General features: G+C 40.4%; 1 protein-coding gene across 1 annotated transcript in view; it reads right to left on the bottom strand.

Annotated features, from left to right (window-relative positions):
• LOC114558550 (uncharacterized) overlaps positions 1–16,109 on the bottom strand; it is a 33,326-nt gene that overhangs the window by 3,829 nt on the left and 13,388 nt on the right. The window contains exons 7-24 of the mRNA XM_028582611.1: positions 15,771–15,857; positions 14,709–14,825; positions 14,491–14,589; positions 14,110–14,261; positions 13,437–13,575; positions 12,560–12,682; positions 12,270–12,467; positions 11,220–11,926; positions 10,687–11,133; positions 8,268–8,517; positions 7,777–7,866; positions 7,201–7,527; positions 6,934–7,104; positions 6,572–6,749; positions 6,336–6,452; positions 4,832–5,101; positions 2,961–3,196; positions 2,609–2,667 (exon numbers count right to left, since the gene is read on the bottom strand). Coding sequence (XP_028438412.1) covers positions 2,629–2,667; positions 2,961–3,196; positions 4,832–5,101; positions 6,336–6,452; positions 6,572–6,749; positions 6,934–7,104; positions 7,201–7,527; positions 7,777–7,866; positions 8,268–8,517; positions 10,687–11,133; positions 11,220–11,926; positions 12,270–12,467; positions 12,560–12,682; positions 13,437–13,575; positions 14,110–14,261; positions 14,491–14,589; positions 14,709–14,825; positions 15,771–15,857 — 3,747 coding nt within the window. The 3' untranslated portion in view covers positions 2,609–2,628. The remainder of the gene's footprint in view (positions 1–2,608; positions 2,668–2,960; positions 3,197–4,831; positions 5,102–6,335; positions 6,453–6,571; positions 6,750–6,933; positions 7,105–7,200; positions 7,528–7,776; positions 7,867–8,267; positions 8,518–10,686; positions 11,134–11,219; positions 11,927–12,269; positions 12,468–12,559; positions 12,683–13,436; positions 13,576–14,109; positions 14,262–14,490; positions 14,590–14,708; positions 14,826–15,770; positions 15,858–16,109) is intronic.

The raw sequence follows: 16,109 nt of genomic DNA on the forward strand, positions 1-16,109 counted from the left end.
CAAATACTACTGTGATTGAAGTAGTTAAATAAAAGATGTCATTCATATAAATTCATGAATCACCTAATTTCATCATCACATCCAGACCTGGCCTCCAGGAAATAACAGTTTGTTTAATCTATCTAATCTTGTGTTATTCATACTATACAAGGATGTATTACTTGTCTTTGTTGAATAATACAGAAGACAAAGAGCTTAAAAAATTATTGCATATTAAATTGCAATCACAATATTTGTGGAAAAAAATCGCAATTACATTATTTTCTAAAATCGTTAGCCCTACTTACTATTCCCTTATGATTTAATACTTGTGTATTTGTTTCTCGATTGGTCTTATTGACTGCCTTTTTTTTTTTTTTTTAATAGGGCATGGATGAAGGCATCAACGAGGCCATTGAAGAAACCAGTGTTGGGATTTATGTTGTTAAAGAACAAGCTTCAAGTGATGAACCAGGGGACATTGGTATTGTCCTTGAAGGCATCAAGATGTTGCAAGATCTTTATAATGTAGCATTACCTGTTGCTACGCTATTTGGACTAATGTACAGTATGCCCTGAACTTCAGCTGCTTCTCGCCTTCGATCCAAAAGATTTGCATGGAACTTGATGGAGGGAAACTTACCAACAAAGCACTTGCTCTAAAAAACAGGCTCTTCCAGTGAAAGGGTTCAGAGAGACTGCGCCGTCAACCAAACAGCGTAGTTGTCCCTAAAGGCATTGTTGGTATGGCTGTACTCTTTGGACTAGTTTTTTTTTGTTTGAATTAACTGGACAGGATTTGCATGGAGCTGCATGGAAATAACCTTTTGCAAACCAAGCAAAAGTTTTCTCTAGAGAAAACAGACTCCTTCATTAAAGACCAACAGGCATCTTTGGTACTGTTATACCAGATGGAATTTCTTTTTTTTTTAACACAGTGTTAATATTTTTTGTCATTTGAAAAACTACTTTGAAAACAGAGTGCACAATTTAAAGGGTAACTTCGGGTTTTTCAACTTGGACCCTATGTTCCTCTGTTGTTGTTACTGATGGGAACAACGGTCTTCGACATTGGTCCAGTATAAAGAGACTAGGCCTGTCACGATAACAAGTTTTGCTGGACGATAAATTGTCCCAGAAATTATTGTGATAAACCATAATCTTGTCGTCCTGAGACCATTTTCATCTAATATAATGATAATGGCATAATAATGCATGTACACTTTTTCAAAGATCAATAAACTTTTATTTCTAAGGAATTTTTAACACTAGAACTGGAAGATATTTTAAATATCCACAATATGTCTTTGATCTCCTTTAGTAGGCTATGTCGTCTTTCACGCTGTTGTACAGTTGTGGAATTGCCGTTTGTGGCACGTATATACCCCCAGGCAATTGGTACTGACCGTCAAATGTTTGCATTATTACTCGAGTGTTTGTGCAATAGACTGCAGACTCTGTACTGCTGTTAACAATTATTTATTAAAAACTAAATATTACATTTAAATAATAACAAATTATATCTATCTATATCTATGTGGCTATCTGCCACATGGCAAGTAAATATTTTTACCATAATAGTTCTGTTTTTCAGCCTTCATTTTGGTGAAGGTGCAGCTACTTTCTTCTGTTCCTCTGCAGGTTGGAGGTTAGCGGGGGTGGGCCGACACACACAAACAAACACTGGCGCCACTTTCCTGAAACCGCTTGCAAGACATTGTCCACAGCGGCGTGTATGTCCATGCACAACGGATATTGCTCATATTCTTTTTTTTTTTTTTTCTCTTGACGCTGCCTTAACTGTTCAAGGTTCCTGCTTTTGCCAATATCTGCTTTTGTGTTTTACTTTTGTGTCAATAATAAAGATCCTTTTCTGAAATGCAATTTATAATCTGTTGATGTAATGCACTTGAACTGAATTGTAACATAATACACTTGTAGTGTAATAGCAACATTCATGCTTAAGTATAACAAAATGGGGATAAAAGTACAGATGAAATATACTTCAAACAATTTAATAACATTGCACTGAAAGTATGTGTTTATGATGTTTAGGTTGTAATTGAACTTCACTTCAAACACATTATTATTGTCATAGTGGGACACTTTAAAAGCACTAAATATAGTTATGAAGTGCATTTGTAGATCACTTGAAATATCACAGAGGGATACTAAATTAACAGTTTATAGTAATTATAAGTATGATAGCAGTATGCACAAAATATACTTAAACACAACTATAAGTTGCGCTGCAATGCTTTTTTAAGTGTATTTCAATAAGAATGGCAATACAATGCAATTGTACTGTAAGTGTGCTTAATTGCTCATAAATCTTGATTTTCATTAGTGAATTTTAGTGCACTTGAAGTTTAAAAAAAGTTGTTCCATTTTAGTATACTATTTACACTTGAAGTGTAGTCAAATAGATGTTAAGTTGAAGTTAATACATAATTGAATACACTTAACTATACTTGGATTTGACGAAAATAGTACACAATTTAGAAAATATACTTAGTACACTTTATTAAAGTATATTTTTAATAGAATTCTTTTTCACCTGGGATATCTTTATTTATTTTATATAATTTTCACATTAACTGTATGTTAATTTAACATTTTACATTCTTACCTCCTGCAGGGAATCCAGGGTTAAACTTCTGTTGATTTTCCGATTATAATGTCATCACCCTGCAATGCAAGATATCAAATAAAATATTAGGCTATACTTCAATAAAATGGCAAAAAACAACTCCACAACATGAGTTATTGATTAATAATACTGATTCATCTGTTTTGGGTATATTGGTTTTCAGGAACAGAGTTTAGTATTTAGGCTTTTAATTTGACACTGGCATACATTCAGACCTTTTTCAAACCACCACACCTGCTATCATTAGAGAAACAACAGATGATTGAGTCTTGATCCATTGTCATTATCTCATACATACAATTCAGGTAATTTTGTTACACCTTAACTGTACCTGAGCATTAGCCAGATGTGGAGGTTTGGGGGCAACACTTGGTTTCTTTCTGCTAATTGCTGGTGAGCCGTCTCTCCTCAGACTGGGGGTCCGACAAAGTGGTGGGTGAGGATTTGAACTCTGGGATACATTCAAGGAGGAGTCGTCCACTACATCTCCACCAATGGCAGACAGGCAGTTGCGGTCTGAGCTGCTATAGAGATTGATGCATTCTCCAGATGATTCAGTGCTGTCCGCTAAAGCAGAAACATACTTGAAACAATGAAGCACAGAAGGGAGGGGGAGGGGACCGGATGAGGAGGAGGGAGGAGCGAACTAGTCTCCGTTTTGTTTGAAAATACTTTGAACGTCAACAAGAAGTAATGTCACCCAACATCGCTTAGAGCACCTTTAAGGTCTCCAAATAGGGTATGTAACATTGGTTGGGCTGAAAATGGCCCGGGTGCTGTTCTATGGCCCTGGATTGAAACGAGAGGTTTTCGCCCTTATATGGTATGCTCATGAATATTTAGATGAGCTGCGCGCTGATTGGTCAAGCGACATACACACACACACACACACACACACACACACACACACACTAACAGGAAATTCTTTATTAGGAATAACCCCTTGAGATGTAGCATCTCGTTTTCAAGGGGGTCCTTAAAGGCAAACACACACACACACACACACACACACACACACACACACACACACACACACACACACACAGCCCCACCCCTCTTTACAACGAGCTGAGTGAAGCTGCAGAGCAGTGTTGCCAACTTAGCAACTTTGTCGCTAGATTTAGAGACTTTTCAGACCCCCTTAGCAACTTTTTTTCAAAAAAGTGACTAGCGACAAATCTGGCGACTTTCTGTAGAAAAGATGCCAGTATTGTCCGGCGAGCACGCAAAGGTATTTCTCTCTTGTGTCCGCCAAAACAGTCACTTCTTTCTTCTGTTCTGTGACTGAGTAGCAGCCCCTCCCCTCTCTGCTTTCTCCTATATACAGCAGCACTGATCAGAATGGGACACAGCGAGTCAGCGAGCTTGTTAACGCCCGCAATCTCTTGAGGAGCATTATAACTTCAAAAAACCACAGGTTCCAATTAATCTTATAATGGATATGTGTTGAGTTATTTAAACAAACGATCGGGGAAATAAACGCCTCTTGTCCGGCAGTCTCCTGATAGAGCTCCAGCCAGCTCACAGCGGGGTCTGTGAAGGTGGACAGGCCGGGCGGCAAGCCATCGACCCCGACAGGCACCTGCCTGAACTCCGACACAGTCGAACCAAATTTGCAATTAGCCATCAATTTTTGTCAAACGGCCCATATTTGAGCTCTACATAGTTGATTTTTTCGCATAACAAAGTCTCAGAAGTGAATTTAGTAATGAAATAGCAGACGAACAATGTATAAAGTGTCTAAGATCTGCGCAACCAACATTCAGAACACCAGCTGGTCACAGACCAGTGGTTTGTATGTACATTTGGGGCGTGACAAAGGTATAGACTAGAGCCAAATAAGGTACAGCCACCTGAGTTGATGTCAACTACTGGCTTTGTTGAGATTCGCCCATTTTCAGCGGCAGTTTCAAATTGTGAGATTTGCATAGGAAAGAGGTGTCAATGGGACTTTGAGGTTCTATGTATGCCTATTTTACCCACCGAACTGTCGTAATTCAACTATGACAAAGTAAACTCGGTTTTGCATATTATCACCCCTTTAAAATTCCTTCTCGCATTCAAATGTCATATAACTTTAGGATGATAATCATATTAACATGTTCACTGGATTTCTTCGCAGTCATATTGAGCTAAGAAGTCAACTGCAAGCAGACCCTTCTGTTATCTGTCAAAAAAATAAAACATATTTTTCAAACTCACTCAGTGGATGATGACTTTTCCATTGTTCACAGTTACGATGAAGATGCTGATTGTTAAGTTCATTTTCAGTCACAGCCTCAGGGGAGGAGCAGACAGCAGGACTGTTCTCCACCCCCTGCGACAGGTTCCCGGGATAACCAGCAGGGGGCAGCGAGCCCCGGCCAGAGGAGGAAGATGATTGGCTGAGGGTGGTGGAGGCGGTGCTGCCAGAGCCAATGGAGTGTGGTCGTGGATAGTCTAAGCTCCTGTGTGAACAACAGGCCACAGGAACTGACGACACACATAGATCGGTGTCATCAATGAAACATTAATGGGCTGGGTCAGTGAGCACTGAGCAGTGAGGGCAAAAGCAGTTATTTCAGAAAAAAATAGTGTTTTGGGATTTTAGTTACTAGTTTTGCTTAGTTAAACACAACAACAAAATGTAAAAGATCTAAAAAAAAAATCGAAAACAAGGCTAAGATTCTACAGCCATGCTAGCCGCTCTGTGAGGCTATACACAGCAGTGCTTTAAGCAAAATGCTAACATGCTCACAATATAACCATGCTAATACTTAGGAGGAAGTATAATGTTTACCATGTTCATCATTTTAGTTTAGCGTTTTAGCATGCTAACATTTGAGCTGAGGCTGATGGGAATTAGTTTTGTGGGTATTTGGTCATAAAAATTGAAATATTAACCTGATGATGGTGCTAGATGACAGAGGGGAAGATGAATGTCTGAACGTATCGAATTTAATGGCAATCCATCCAACAGCTGAGATATTTCACTACCAAACACAAATGTGAACCACATTGTGCCGCTAGAGGAAAAGTCATGGGATCACCAAATTCAGCAGGATTGATCCCATGATGACTACAAATGTATGTACCAAATGTTGTGCCAATTCATCCAATAGTTGTTGAGATACTATGGCTATGATACTGTAATGGCTAAAAACATTGTCAATGTTATTATTTACCAGAAAAAAATCTAATTAATTCCCAAGAAAATCCACAATTCAGGTACTATCCAGACCACCTATTTTATTTAAATGTATCTTTTAAATTAAAAATAAGGGAATATACATGAAATGTATTATATTGCAAAACACACAATACATGTACAGTATAAAACTACAGTAGTCCGGAGAATATAATAGACACTTTCAACCGTGATGGTTTTCACATTTGCCTTTGTTATTTTCCAAATGGTTTAGATAATTTTTTTTCAATTTGGGAGTCTGTGCAGTTGTGTTTTCTTGCTATAATGAACCATTTTATGAAAGAAGAAGATAAAGTTAGACAAGCCCACATACCTACAAGTAATTTGGTAAATAAAATCCTCATTAACTAACAGGAATGATGGGGCACAAACATGGTCATGTGAGGTCCTGCTGTACCAGATAACATTAAATCCTAACACATACTAAAAGCTGTTGATGTATTGTTATTAAAGTGATACTGAACTTAGTTTGAAGTGTAAAATGTTGAAGTATAAAGAATTGTTTTGTGTGTGCCTTACTTCTCCCTGGCAGAGCGCAGTTCACGGCTCGGTCACAGATGGCAGCATCACTGGGTTGAATGTCCATAAAAGGTTTGCGGCCCATTCCCATGAACACCCTCTCCTGCATACGCAGCTCTGGAATGTATAGTGTATTCACAATCTTTTTTTTTTTTTTTTTTTTCCTGTAAAGCCTTTTGTAAACTGTAAAAGTGCTTTATAATTAAGATATGTTGTTGTGTTGTTGTTGTTAGTACCTCGACTGTGAGCGGCCTGATCCCACAGAATCTTCTCCAGGTCAGTGGTCCAGGCTTTCTTCAGCTCCATGCTGGAGGCCTTCAGGGTGTAGGTGTCCTCTCTTTTTCTCCTGCGGAACCAGATCTCAAAACACAAGCTGCTCACACTTGAGTTGTGGGTCATCCCAATGTCGCTTGTCTGGGAGAGAAAACACAGAGAGACACACAGAAATTGCACTGATTGAAATAATAATATGTGGTTAGATGTTATGGCTTCACTTCAAGCTTTGCATAATAGGAGCTTTGCATCCAAACTATTGGAAAACGCCTGTGTAATAGAATATACTGTATATTAGTACAGCTCAACAAGGATGTGTGCAGACCTTGAATGATTGCTTGTAGACATAAACATCGTTGCCAATATCTGTCCTCTTGGTCTTGCTGAAGAGGATGAGATCTTCAAAGAGAAAGATGCGACGAACACATTTCTTCTTCTTAAAGAAAACTGTGAACTCGTCCTGGCGAATGAGCTGGCCCTGCTCTTTTAAATTTACCTGATAGAGCAGAGAAATGTACGGCAGAGCAGAAAGAAAAAACACTATTAACTGCTGGATATCAAGTAGATCTTATTTGTCATTTGAATATCTTACATCACACTCCTGGATGGCGTCCATGGTGAGCAAATCGTTGCCGTGGCGCATCTGAAACCGAACCAGGTCTGCAGCAGCTTGGATCTCAGTCCTCTCCCGCTCCCTCTCACTGCTCGTCAGATCAGGCACAAACGAACTCGGGCCACACACACTTTGCGCGCACACACTAGATGCGAGCAGTGTTTCCTGGATCATGTCTTTTGGTGTGTATGAGCCAGCCAGAGCCAGCATGTCCTGCAGAAGGAGGCTGTACTTGCTGATCCTCTGGATAGGCCTCAGCAGGTAGGATGAAAGGTCCATCATGTCCCCCAGCTCCTGCTGCTTCTTCTATGAGGGGAAACAAAGTGGGACTGTAAAGCTGGAAAGGTAAAGCGTGGCACTAACACTTCCAGGGTTCGGGGTGTAATGACTACTGCAGCCAGTTGAAAATGTAACTTTGAACCTACTAAAATGAAAAATTAGGGTGGTGTACAGATAAAATGTCCGAGCTTGCAAAGTGTAAAAGCAAAAGGAAAGGGCTGTAAAACATCCGCTCGTATTTTTCAGTTAAGAAAAAGACAGGACACATAAACTGACCTTGAAGATGTCATGGCGACGGTGCAGGATCAGGGCGTCTGACAGAGGTTTGTTCTTACTGTACAGAGCGTACAGGCCGAAACTATCACTCTGTGGAAAGTTAAACCATCTTAGAAAATGTATGTTATTTATAAGCCAACTTTAACTCTTAGTAGTCATATATATCTGCAATAATCACATAATAATACTAATAATCTATCATGATCATATGACTGAAATCCTGCTACTGTACATGTCAACTTCTGGTCTCTTCACATCTTGAGAAGAAAGGTGGGACTATTTTGTATATTACAATTAGATATTTTGCCATCAGTTAAAATGCAAATTTCTTAAGTTATTTCAATTATACAATAATAAAAATAGAAATAAACACAATCAGATAAAAACTAAGCTAAAACCATGAATATGCTTTATAAATATAATGAACATTCCATATAAAAATAATATACTATATATATTTATTACAGTTGTACAGTTACTGTACTACTCACATGTCTGAGAAAGCAGCGCGCCACCATGGCGGGCTCCCTCTGGCAGGCCTCCAGCTCGGGCAGAAAGTAGTGGCTGTGGAAGTCGTAAAGCTTCTCTAGGTTGCCGAAGATGACACCTCGCTTGCCCCTGAGGTCCTGGGGGATGTCCGGTCTGTCCAGCAGGGGGAGGTAGTGGGTCAGGATGTAGCCCAGTGAGCGGACATACTCTCTCTCTGTCAACACCAGCTCCTCCAGGACACGCTGCAGCCTCCTGATAACACAAACAGAACAAATATCTATTAACTTCAAACACAGACCTTTACCTAGTACACTGCAGTACATATTCTTCAATAATATATCTATACAGTAGTATTTGTAAACAACTTATTTCATGTCATCATCCTTGGAATACCTAATTTGGGAGTTTTTCTGCATCTGTACAAACCAAATAATATTAGGAAAATTGTTTAGGGTGTTTTAGGCTTGATAGTCTTTGCACAGGATCTCTCACCACCATGTTACTCTTTTCCCCTTTGCTTTGTTTTATTGGCTGAATGATGCAGAGTTATTTATTATTTAATTTCCTGTTGTACTGAAATTGATCTGCATAGGCTTTGTCTTTTGAAAACTGCTTGTGATGAAAGGATATTCACCAATGAACTTAACTAATATTTAAAGAGTAATTCAATACCAGGCTGAAAAGCAGTGTTTCGCTGCCCTCTCTGGGTGAATATGTCAAGCCTATTTTAGCTCTGACCATAGCCAGAATCAGTGATGGGTGTTGTCAGAAGTGTGCTTTGTGGCACCTGTAACCAACAGTGATGTCAAGGGGTCCTGGAGTACACCTGTACATCACTGCAGTAAGGTGAGAAGATGTACTACGTTTATATTTCAGCAGATGATACAGTGACATGCTGTCATTTTACTCTCTCTACATGCACAGTGATAGAAATGAAACATGCCAAGTATGGATGGATTATGAGAATGGGCCCTTGGGCACAGACAAGTAAAACACCACCCCCATCCTACATAGCAGCTACTCTGCTGACAGATGTTTACAGTGCTTCAGTAAGTTTACTGTAGGCTTACCATAGCCTATATATACTGTAGTTTGGGCAACTCTATGTTAAAAAACCTACAACTAAAATACAATAATTGGATTGCATATTCAGGGTCCCATATTGTATAAAGTAAGATTTCCATGTCTTTTTTTGATTATATAGTAGGTGAAAGTGCTATATAAATACTGTGAAAGTATCAAAACACTCAATCCACAGAGAAATGCACAAAGCCGTATTCAGAAACGGTGCCTTTAATTGAGCCGTGCTGGACTTTTGTACAGTTTTGATGTCACAAAGTGCCGCTACAGTGCAGCTACAGTTCCTGCAATGACGGAGCAAAGATGTTAAGAGCACAGATACGGAGGACCCGTATATGTTGACCAATCAAAGCAGACTGGGTTTTTCGGATGGGGGGGCTAAAAGAGACAGGTGCTAAAATGGAGCGTTTCAGACAGAGGGTGTTTACAGGTATATTTAGACAGACAGTATAAGAGAAATAGAGTTTTTGAACATCAAAGCCTGTAAGCATGTGCATGATATGGGAATTTTAAAGGACTCAAAATCAGGAGTTATCATGAGCCAAAAATGTAATTGGGATATCTCTACTTATGACTGAGCCCATTAACTTTCCATTGTGATGTATAGATCTCATTATTAGCAGTCACTGTAAACAAAGGGTCTGTGTCTGGTAGGCCTGTTCAATAATCCATCATGTTGACAAGTAGAAAAGATAAGTGAGGAGAATCAGAAGAAACAGTACCTGTAGTACTTCATTGGAAGCTTAGAGACAGTAAAGAGTGCATGAAATCTCATTACAGTTTTTTCCGATTGCTAAACGACAGCGGGCACAACTGGAGTCACATGTGCAAAACTCAAACTACAGTCTGCACTACCAACAGTCACCTGAGCTAAACAGTTCACATCACCTGCAAAACAGGCTCAGTGCAGCCAAACACTGCACAAGATTGATAGGCACCAGATTGAAATCTATTCTGTTTTGAATGTGTGGTTAACAGTTTTGACAGCAGTGTGTTAGCATTTGAACAAAGTGCTGTAAATCTACAGTGTTGTGCACGTTGTGGTTAAAGTCATGGGATAAGTGTGTAAAGTTTTGAAAACTGTGTTCAAGCAATGAAAAACGAACTAGAGTTTGGTCCACATGAACTGCTGCTGTGCAGACTGTAGTTAGCGTTTTGCACATGTGACTCCAGTTGTGCCCACTGTCGTTTAGCAATCGAAAAAAATTGTAAGACTCACAAGATTATTAAAATTAAAGGCATGTTAACTCAGAATATTATCTTGCAAAGCAAATATTTGATTACATATCTTTTTCTCAATCTGTAATGCAAGCACATTTCACCCACATGTAGTAAACTTACAGGGCATTGCTGGCACTCTCCTGTGGACCTGCCAAACAAAAGGCCCCCTCATATCTCCCGATGGGGAGACTCGAGTGTTTGCAGCATAAAATCCCGTTACCCCCTACAGCCCCCCGGTCGCTCATACAGGAGTCTTCTGAGCAGAAGCTCCCGTGGCGGGAGATCTGGAACTTCTGAGCCTCCTGGAGGATCCGACAAGACGGCTGACCATGGTGGGAGCAGGATGACGGGGGTCGAACTTGCTGCTCTGGAGGAGTGAATGACCCTGCCGTCGCTAATCCAGTGGTGCACGAGTCCTGACTCACCGACCTCACTCCAAGACCTCGTCCCCATGAAAACCACTGGCAGCCGACAGTGTGGGACTGAGACAGAGCAGCGGCATCTCTCTCACTCCTCGCTCTGCTTGTCTGTCTTCTCCTCGTCTCTCTTTCTGTTCTTCTTGCTGACCTATTATTAAATGATTTGTTTAATAGTGATCATCTCACACAGTGTAAACTATTAAATCAAGTGAGATGAATGGACCAACAAGTTACCTGTGAGGTGACTGTGGCGTGACCTTTGACCCCTGGCTGGTTTCAGCATCACTGTGATCCTCAGGTTTGATGTTACAGCAGGCTACAGTTGTTGAGTTAGTGTCGTTGCTGCCCAGGATCGGCCTTCTCTTCCCTAAATCCACCGTTCTCGACACAATGCCCTCCCACTGTGGGTGCAGAGGCCCGGGCGTTGATTGTACCACCAGACTCTGGCCACCGGGGGACGTTGTCTGAACGTTAGTGCTTACCACATCAACATAATGAGGTTCACAACAGCTGGTAGAGTCTAGCTGTTGGTGGTAAACCTCCTCCACATCCTGCATCCTCTCCTGAAGCTGCTGCCTGGCCTCCTGGCATCTCAGCCAGGCTACGTTCCAGACCTGCATCCCCCTGGAGCCCTGTAGGGCAATGGCCTGGGCCTTCACCTCCTGAAATCTCTCTGGGCTGAACTGGAGGAACCTATCTTGGAAATTCTGGAGGATGGAGGTGTCATTGCTTGACAGTAAAACATTTGGAGCATGTGGTGCGTGGACATCAAATGGGTAAAGGGATGCAGCGCTCGGCCCAGAGTCTTGGTTTTGGTGTTGCATTGGCTGAGTGTTTGTGTGATTGACAGGTGTTGTAGTCTTGTCATGGTCTTGCATTGTGTGGATTCTGGATTGAGTCTGGTCCAGGTACTCAATGCATTCGCTGGCCAGAACTGTAGCCTGTTTGGAGATTACAGATGTTTTCTTTTGTCATATATAAACAAACAAACAAAAGTGCATGTTCTAATTTACTTTTTTATCATCATGCTAATCTACTCAGACAATTCTTTATTGTATGATGTGTAATATAAAAAGAGAACTCATTCATGCCATATATGTTCTGATAAAGGGTTCACACAGAAAAGCTTCAGCAGAGTTGTCAGTTCTTTGGGGGAAGGGATGTCTTTTGTGGGCTTGGTTCCCAAACTGGGCCAAATAAATGTTTCTACGGGCTAAGAGCACTAGCTGCATAGTGATCTTGAATACTTGAATTTTGAATGCTGATAAAATATCTGACACCAACCTGCTCACAAAAATCACACACGTTGACCATGATCTGCAGCTCCCTGCCGCATGCCTCTGCCCTGCACAGAAAGTCCTCCAGGCCTGATTTGAAGGTGCCGATTAGAGTCCCAAACGCCTCCGTCTCTGGGTAGGAGAGCCCAATCTGCTGGAGTCGCTCTGCCTCTGACACTAACGTCATGGCGTGGTGCCTTCGGTCCTGGAGGATGAGGGGATGGGGAGAGAGAGATTGAGACAGGTGGACAAACAGAGACACAAATTCATGACAGCCACAAGAAAACGTAGACTTGCATTAGCTTCAATAAGGAAACGAGTGAAGTTGTTGAGGATCTGCTCCATTCGGTCCCCAGAGTCCTCGACTGATTCAGCCTCCAGCAGGTGGCGCTCTCCCTCTACATTAAACCATTGTAGCATCTGCAGGGACAGAAGCAAAATAACATTGTGTTTAGTAGTATGGGCATGGACATGTGTAACTTCTTTTTAAAGTCCTAATCTAATAATAATAATAATAATAATAAATAATAAATTAAATAAATTATAATATTATAAGTTTAACTGTGTGTACTGTGTGTTTTACCTTGTTACACTTTCTTAATATAGTATTCTGTTGTAGAGAGTTGGTGGGTGGAAGAGTGTCTGCTTCTTTTATCTGGCCAATATATATCTCAATTAAAAATATAATTAATAAAGTCTTCATCACTAACGGGCCTCAAGTGTTAGTAAACAACAAATAGCCGACCCAGAGCTAAGCAACTTAACTATCATACAAATATTTAATGTGGTATGCAGTGACATAAAACACAGGCAAACATATACATACTGTCACTATTTATTCACATTACTGAACTGTTTCACTTTGTGTCCCCTGATTTATGTGAGAAAAACAACAACAGATGATTCTAATTTAAACAAAATATTTAATTCATTTTCCATTCAAATGCAAAATCCTGAAATTCAATGAATGACATTTGATCTACTCATCACCATATCCACATGCTGACTTGTTATCATTACATCACTGGGCCTTCATGAACCCAGAGACTGTAATGTCTTTTATAGTCCCTTAGAACCATTACTGCACTTACCAAACCTAATATATTTTGAAATAAGTGCCATTCATCTGAATATCAGTAGGCAGATTTGATGGTCAGCTATTAACACAATGCACCTGCATGAAGTGTCCCTCCACCTCTCTATGTTGCAGCAGATACTCCAGGTGTTCCAGTGACATGTTGGACCTCTGCACGAGGATGTGAGCCTGCTCCTCCACGTGGTTGTACAGGCTGCTCACCGAGTCTACTGCGTCACTGCATGTAGGAAAAAGATAGATCAAAGGCTTAAGAAAAAAAAAATATAACAGAGTAAATGAATAACTGGTGTTCTGGAAGAAGAGGATTAGGCAGCATATGCATAACAATAACACAGCTAGGCTTGGAACAACTGGCTTAAGACAGCAAACTGTGGCACAAAAATATTTAACTTTTGCTTTTCAGCTTTTGTACAAAGTCGAGAGTGTTATGGCTACATTTTGATCTCAAAATAGTGCAAATATGATGGTGTGTCGTCATCACAAAGACAATAGAATATGGAATGTTTGTTTCTGTCCTGTGTATCTTAAATCCCCTGCTATTAAATAATGAAAGTGTGCTGCAACTGCACAATTTACACAATTAATAATTTAATCATTTTTGCCACTTATTTGTGGTGTGGTGATTGGCAGGAATATGTTTAGTCTAGTGGTTTATTTACTAGCTGCTATAATATTTAATCACAGGATATCAAAGGTCATTTAAACAAGTTTACCCCCAAAAAGACATGAGCAGGCGAGAGCAGGAGTTTACCTGAGGTCCTCGCAGTGGGGGTATCTGAGGTCACTCTCCTTCCTCAGCCTCGCCAAGATGGCCCCGCCCTCCCTCTGCAGGCTGACCAATCTGCTGTCCTCCAGTACATTCCTCATCAGAGTCCTCTGGTCCATCATGCACTGCTGCACAGTCTATTTGACAAAAAATACATTTTAAAGATCAGCAAATTATACAATAAATACTTCACATAAACAATTTCATGTGCATTCGCTAATACTTTTATATAACTACAGAAGTTATTATCCTCATAACACACACTGCATTTTCAGTGACGACTGAGTTACATAACTGAGGATAAACCCAGCTTTCAAGGCCCAAATAACAACATAAGTAAACAGTCAAAAGACAGCATGAAGGTACCTGTACAGTGTCTGTCCTCTGGGGCTTTTCTAACTCACTAATGGCTCTCAGAAGAAGGCTGGATGCCTCGTGAAGACCAGACACAAATGGGAAGAGTTTCTAGAGAATGAAAGATGTGGACATGAGTAAATCATGAGCAGTAAGAGGCAACTATTACACTACCTGACTGGAGAGAAGAGAGAGAGCCAGGTAATGATTTTGATGTGACTGTGTCTCACCTGGTGCAGCTCTATCCAGTCACAGTGGCTGTGAGATAGCGTGCCATCCAGGCGGGCGCTCAGCTGACTCACCTCCGCCAGCTTGAACAAGGCTTTCATCGATGTCACCACTTCAGTCTGCTTTGAGGCAACAAGTGTCAAAGTAACATCAACGTGTTTTCACAGCTACAGAATGAAAAACGGGGAGAATATTGCGTCATTGTTCACCACAGTCTTGCATTGCCAGACCTTCCTCCACAGCGCTGCGGAGGAGGGTCTGGCTAGTCCACGAAGCATTCCGGGATGGGAGAAAAATGTGCTCTGGTATATTGGCATTTCTTTAAACCAATCCCAATCATCTTGGGTGGTGCTAAGCGTCGGACAGAGCCATGGTGCCTCTGCAAAATAGCGTTGGAAGGGAACTTGTTTTGGTGGAACGTGTGTACGTTCAAAAGTTGTTTTAGTCGTGCAACATGAAAACTCAGGTTGGACAGATAGATAGTCTAGCTAGCTGTCTCAGTTTACCCGGCAGAGATCTGAGAAAAAGTTAACCATAGTCCTCATAAATCGACAGGAGTTTAAAATTAAAATTCCAACACACAAAAACACCAAAATTGCTGTACATTACTTTTTAGACCACGACAAGTATTTCATCTATTTGGTTTAACAATTGGTCAATATTTTAGCCTATTAAATGCAAAAATGTCTGATAGTAAATGCATCTGAAGTCCTGTCGTGACTCCTAAAGTTGATGATCAGGCGATGTTGATATGTTTCACTGGAGAAGTGGAAACAAACTCAAAATGTCATATAATTCATTCTCTGGGGACCGTGAATGTCAAATTGTTATGCTAATCAATGTGTTATCAAGATATTTTAGTCTGGACCAAAATAATGAGCCAACAAACTAACTGACATTGCCATCCCTATAACCACACCACTAGCATGGCTAAAACACCTTTAAAGAGATCAGTGAAGTTTATAGACTACTCAAATGAATTACTCTTTATAGGAAACCAAACAGAGGTATTTCTCCACCTGTAGTGTCTTATAATAAAGATTGTAAAAAGTGAAAAAGCTGACCTGGATTCCGGGACACCTCTCTGGCCGAAGGCTGCTCTCCTTGTCCACCAGCAGCACAAAACTGTTTACTGCCTGGGGAGTCTGTTCCTGCAACAGTTTACACTCCATAAATCCTACTTAACTACATTCATGCATTATTTGAGTTACAGCCTTTAATTGATGACCACAAATAAATAGCACAGTCAGCAAATTGAACTGATATCAACACTAGACATTGTATAACAAATTAATAAAAGCAAACTTGTATATTATACAATAATAGATCTTTTGTCACATTACACATAACTATTAAATAAACCGGAGGACGTCTAGATATGCTGATATGCTCAGGAGCTGCTA

Source organism: Perca flavescens, chromosome 7 (assembly GCF_004354835.1).
Source record: "Perca flavescens isolate YP-PL-M2 chromosome 7, PFLA_1.0, whole genome shotgun sequence".
NCBI classification, from domain to species: domain Eukaryota; kingdom Metazoa; phylum Chordata; class Actinopteri; order Perciformes; family Percidae; genus Perca; species Perca flavescens.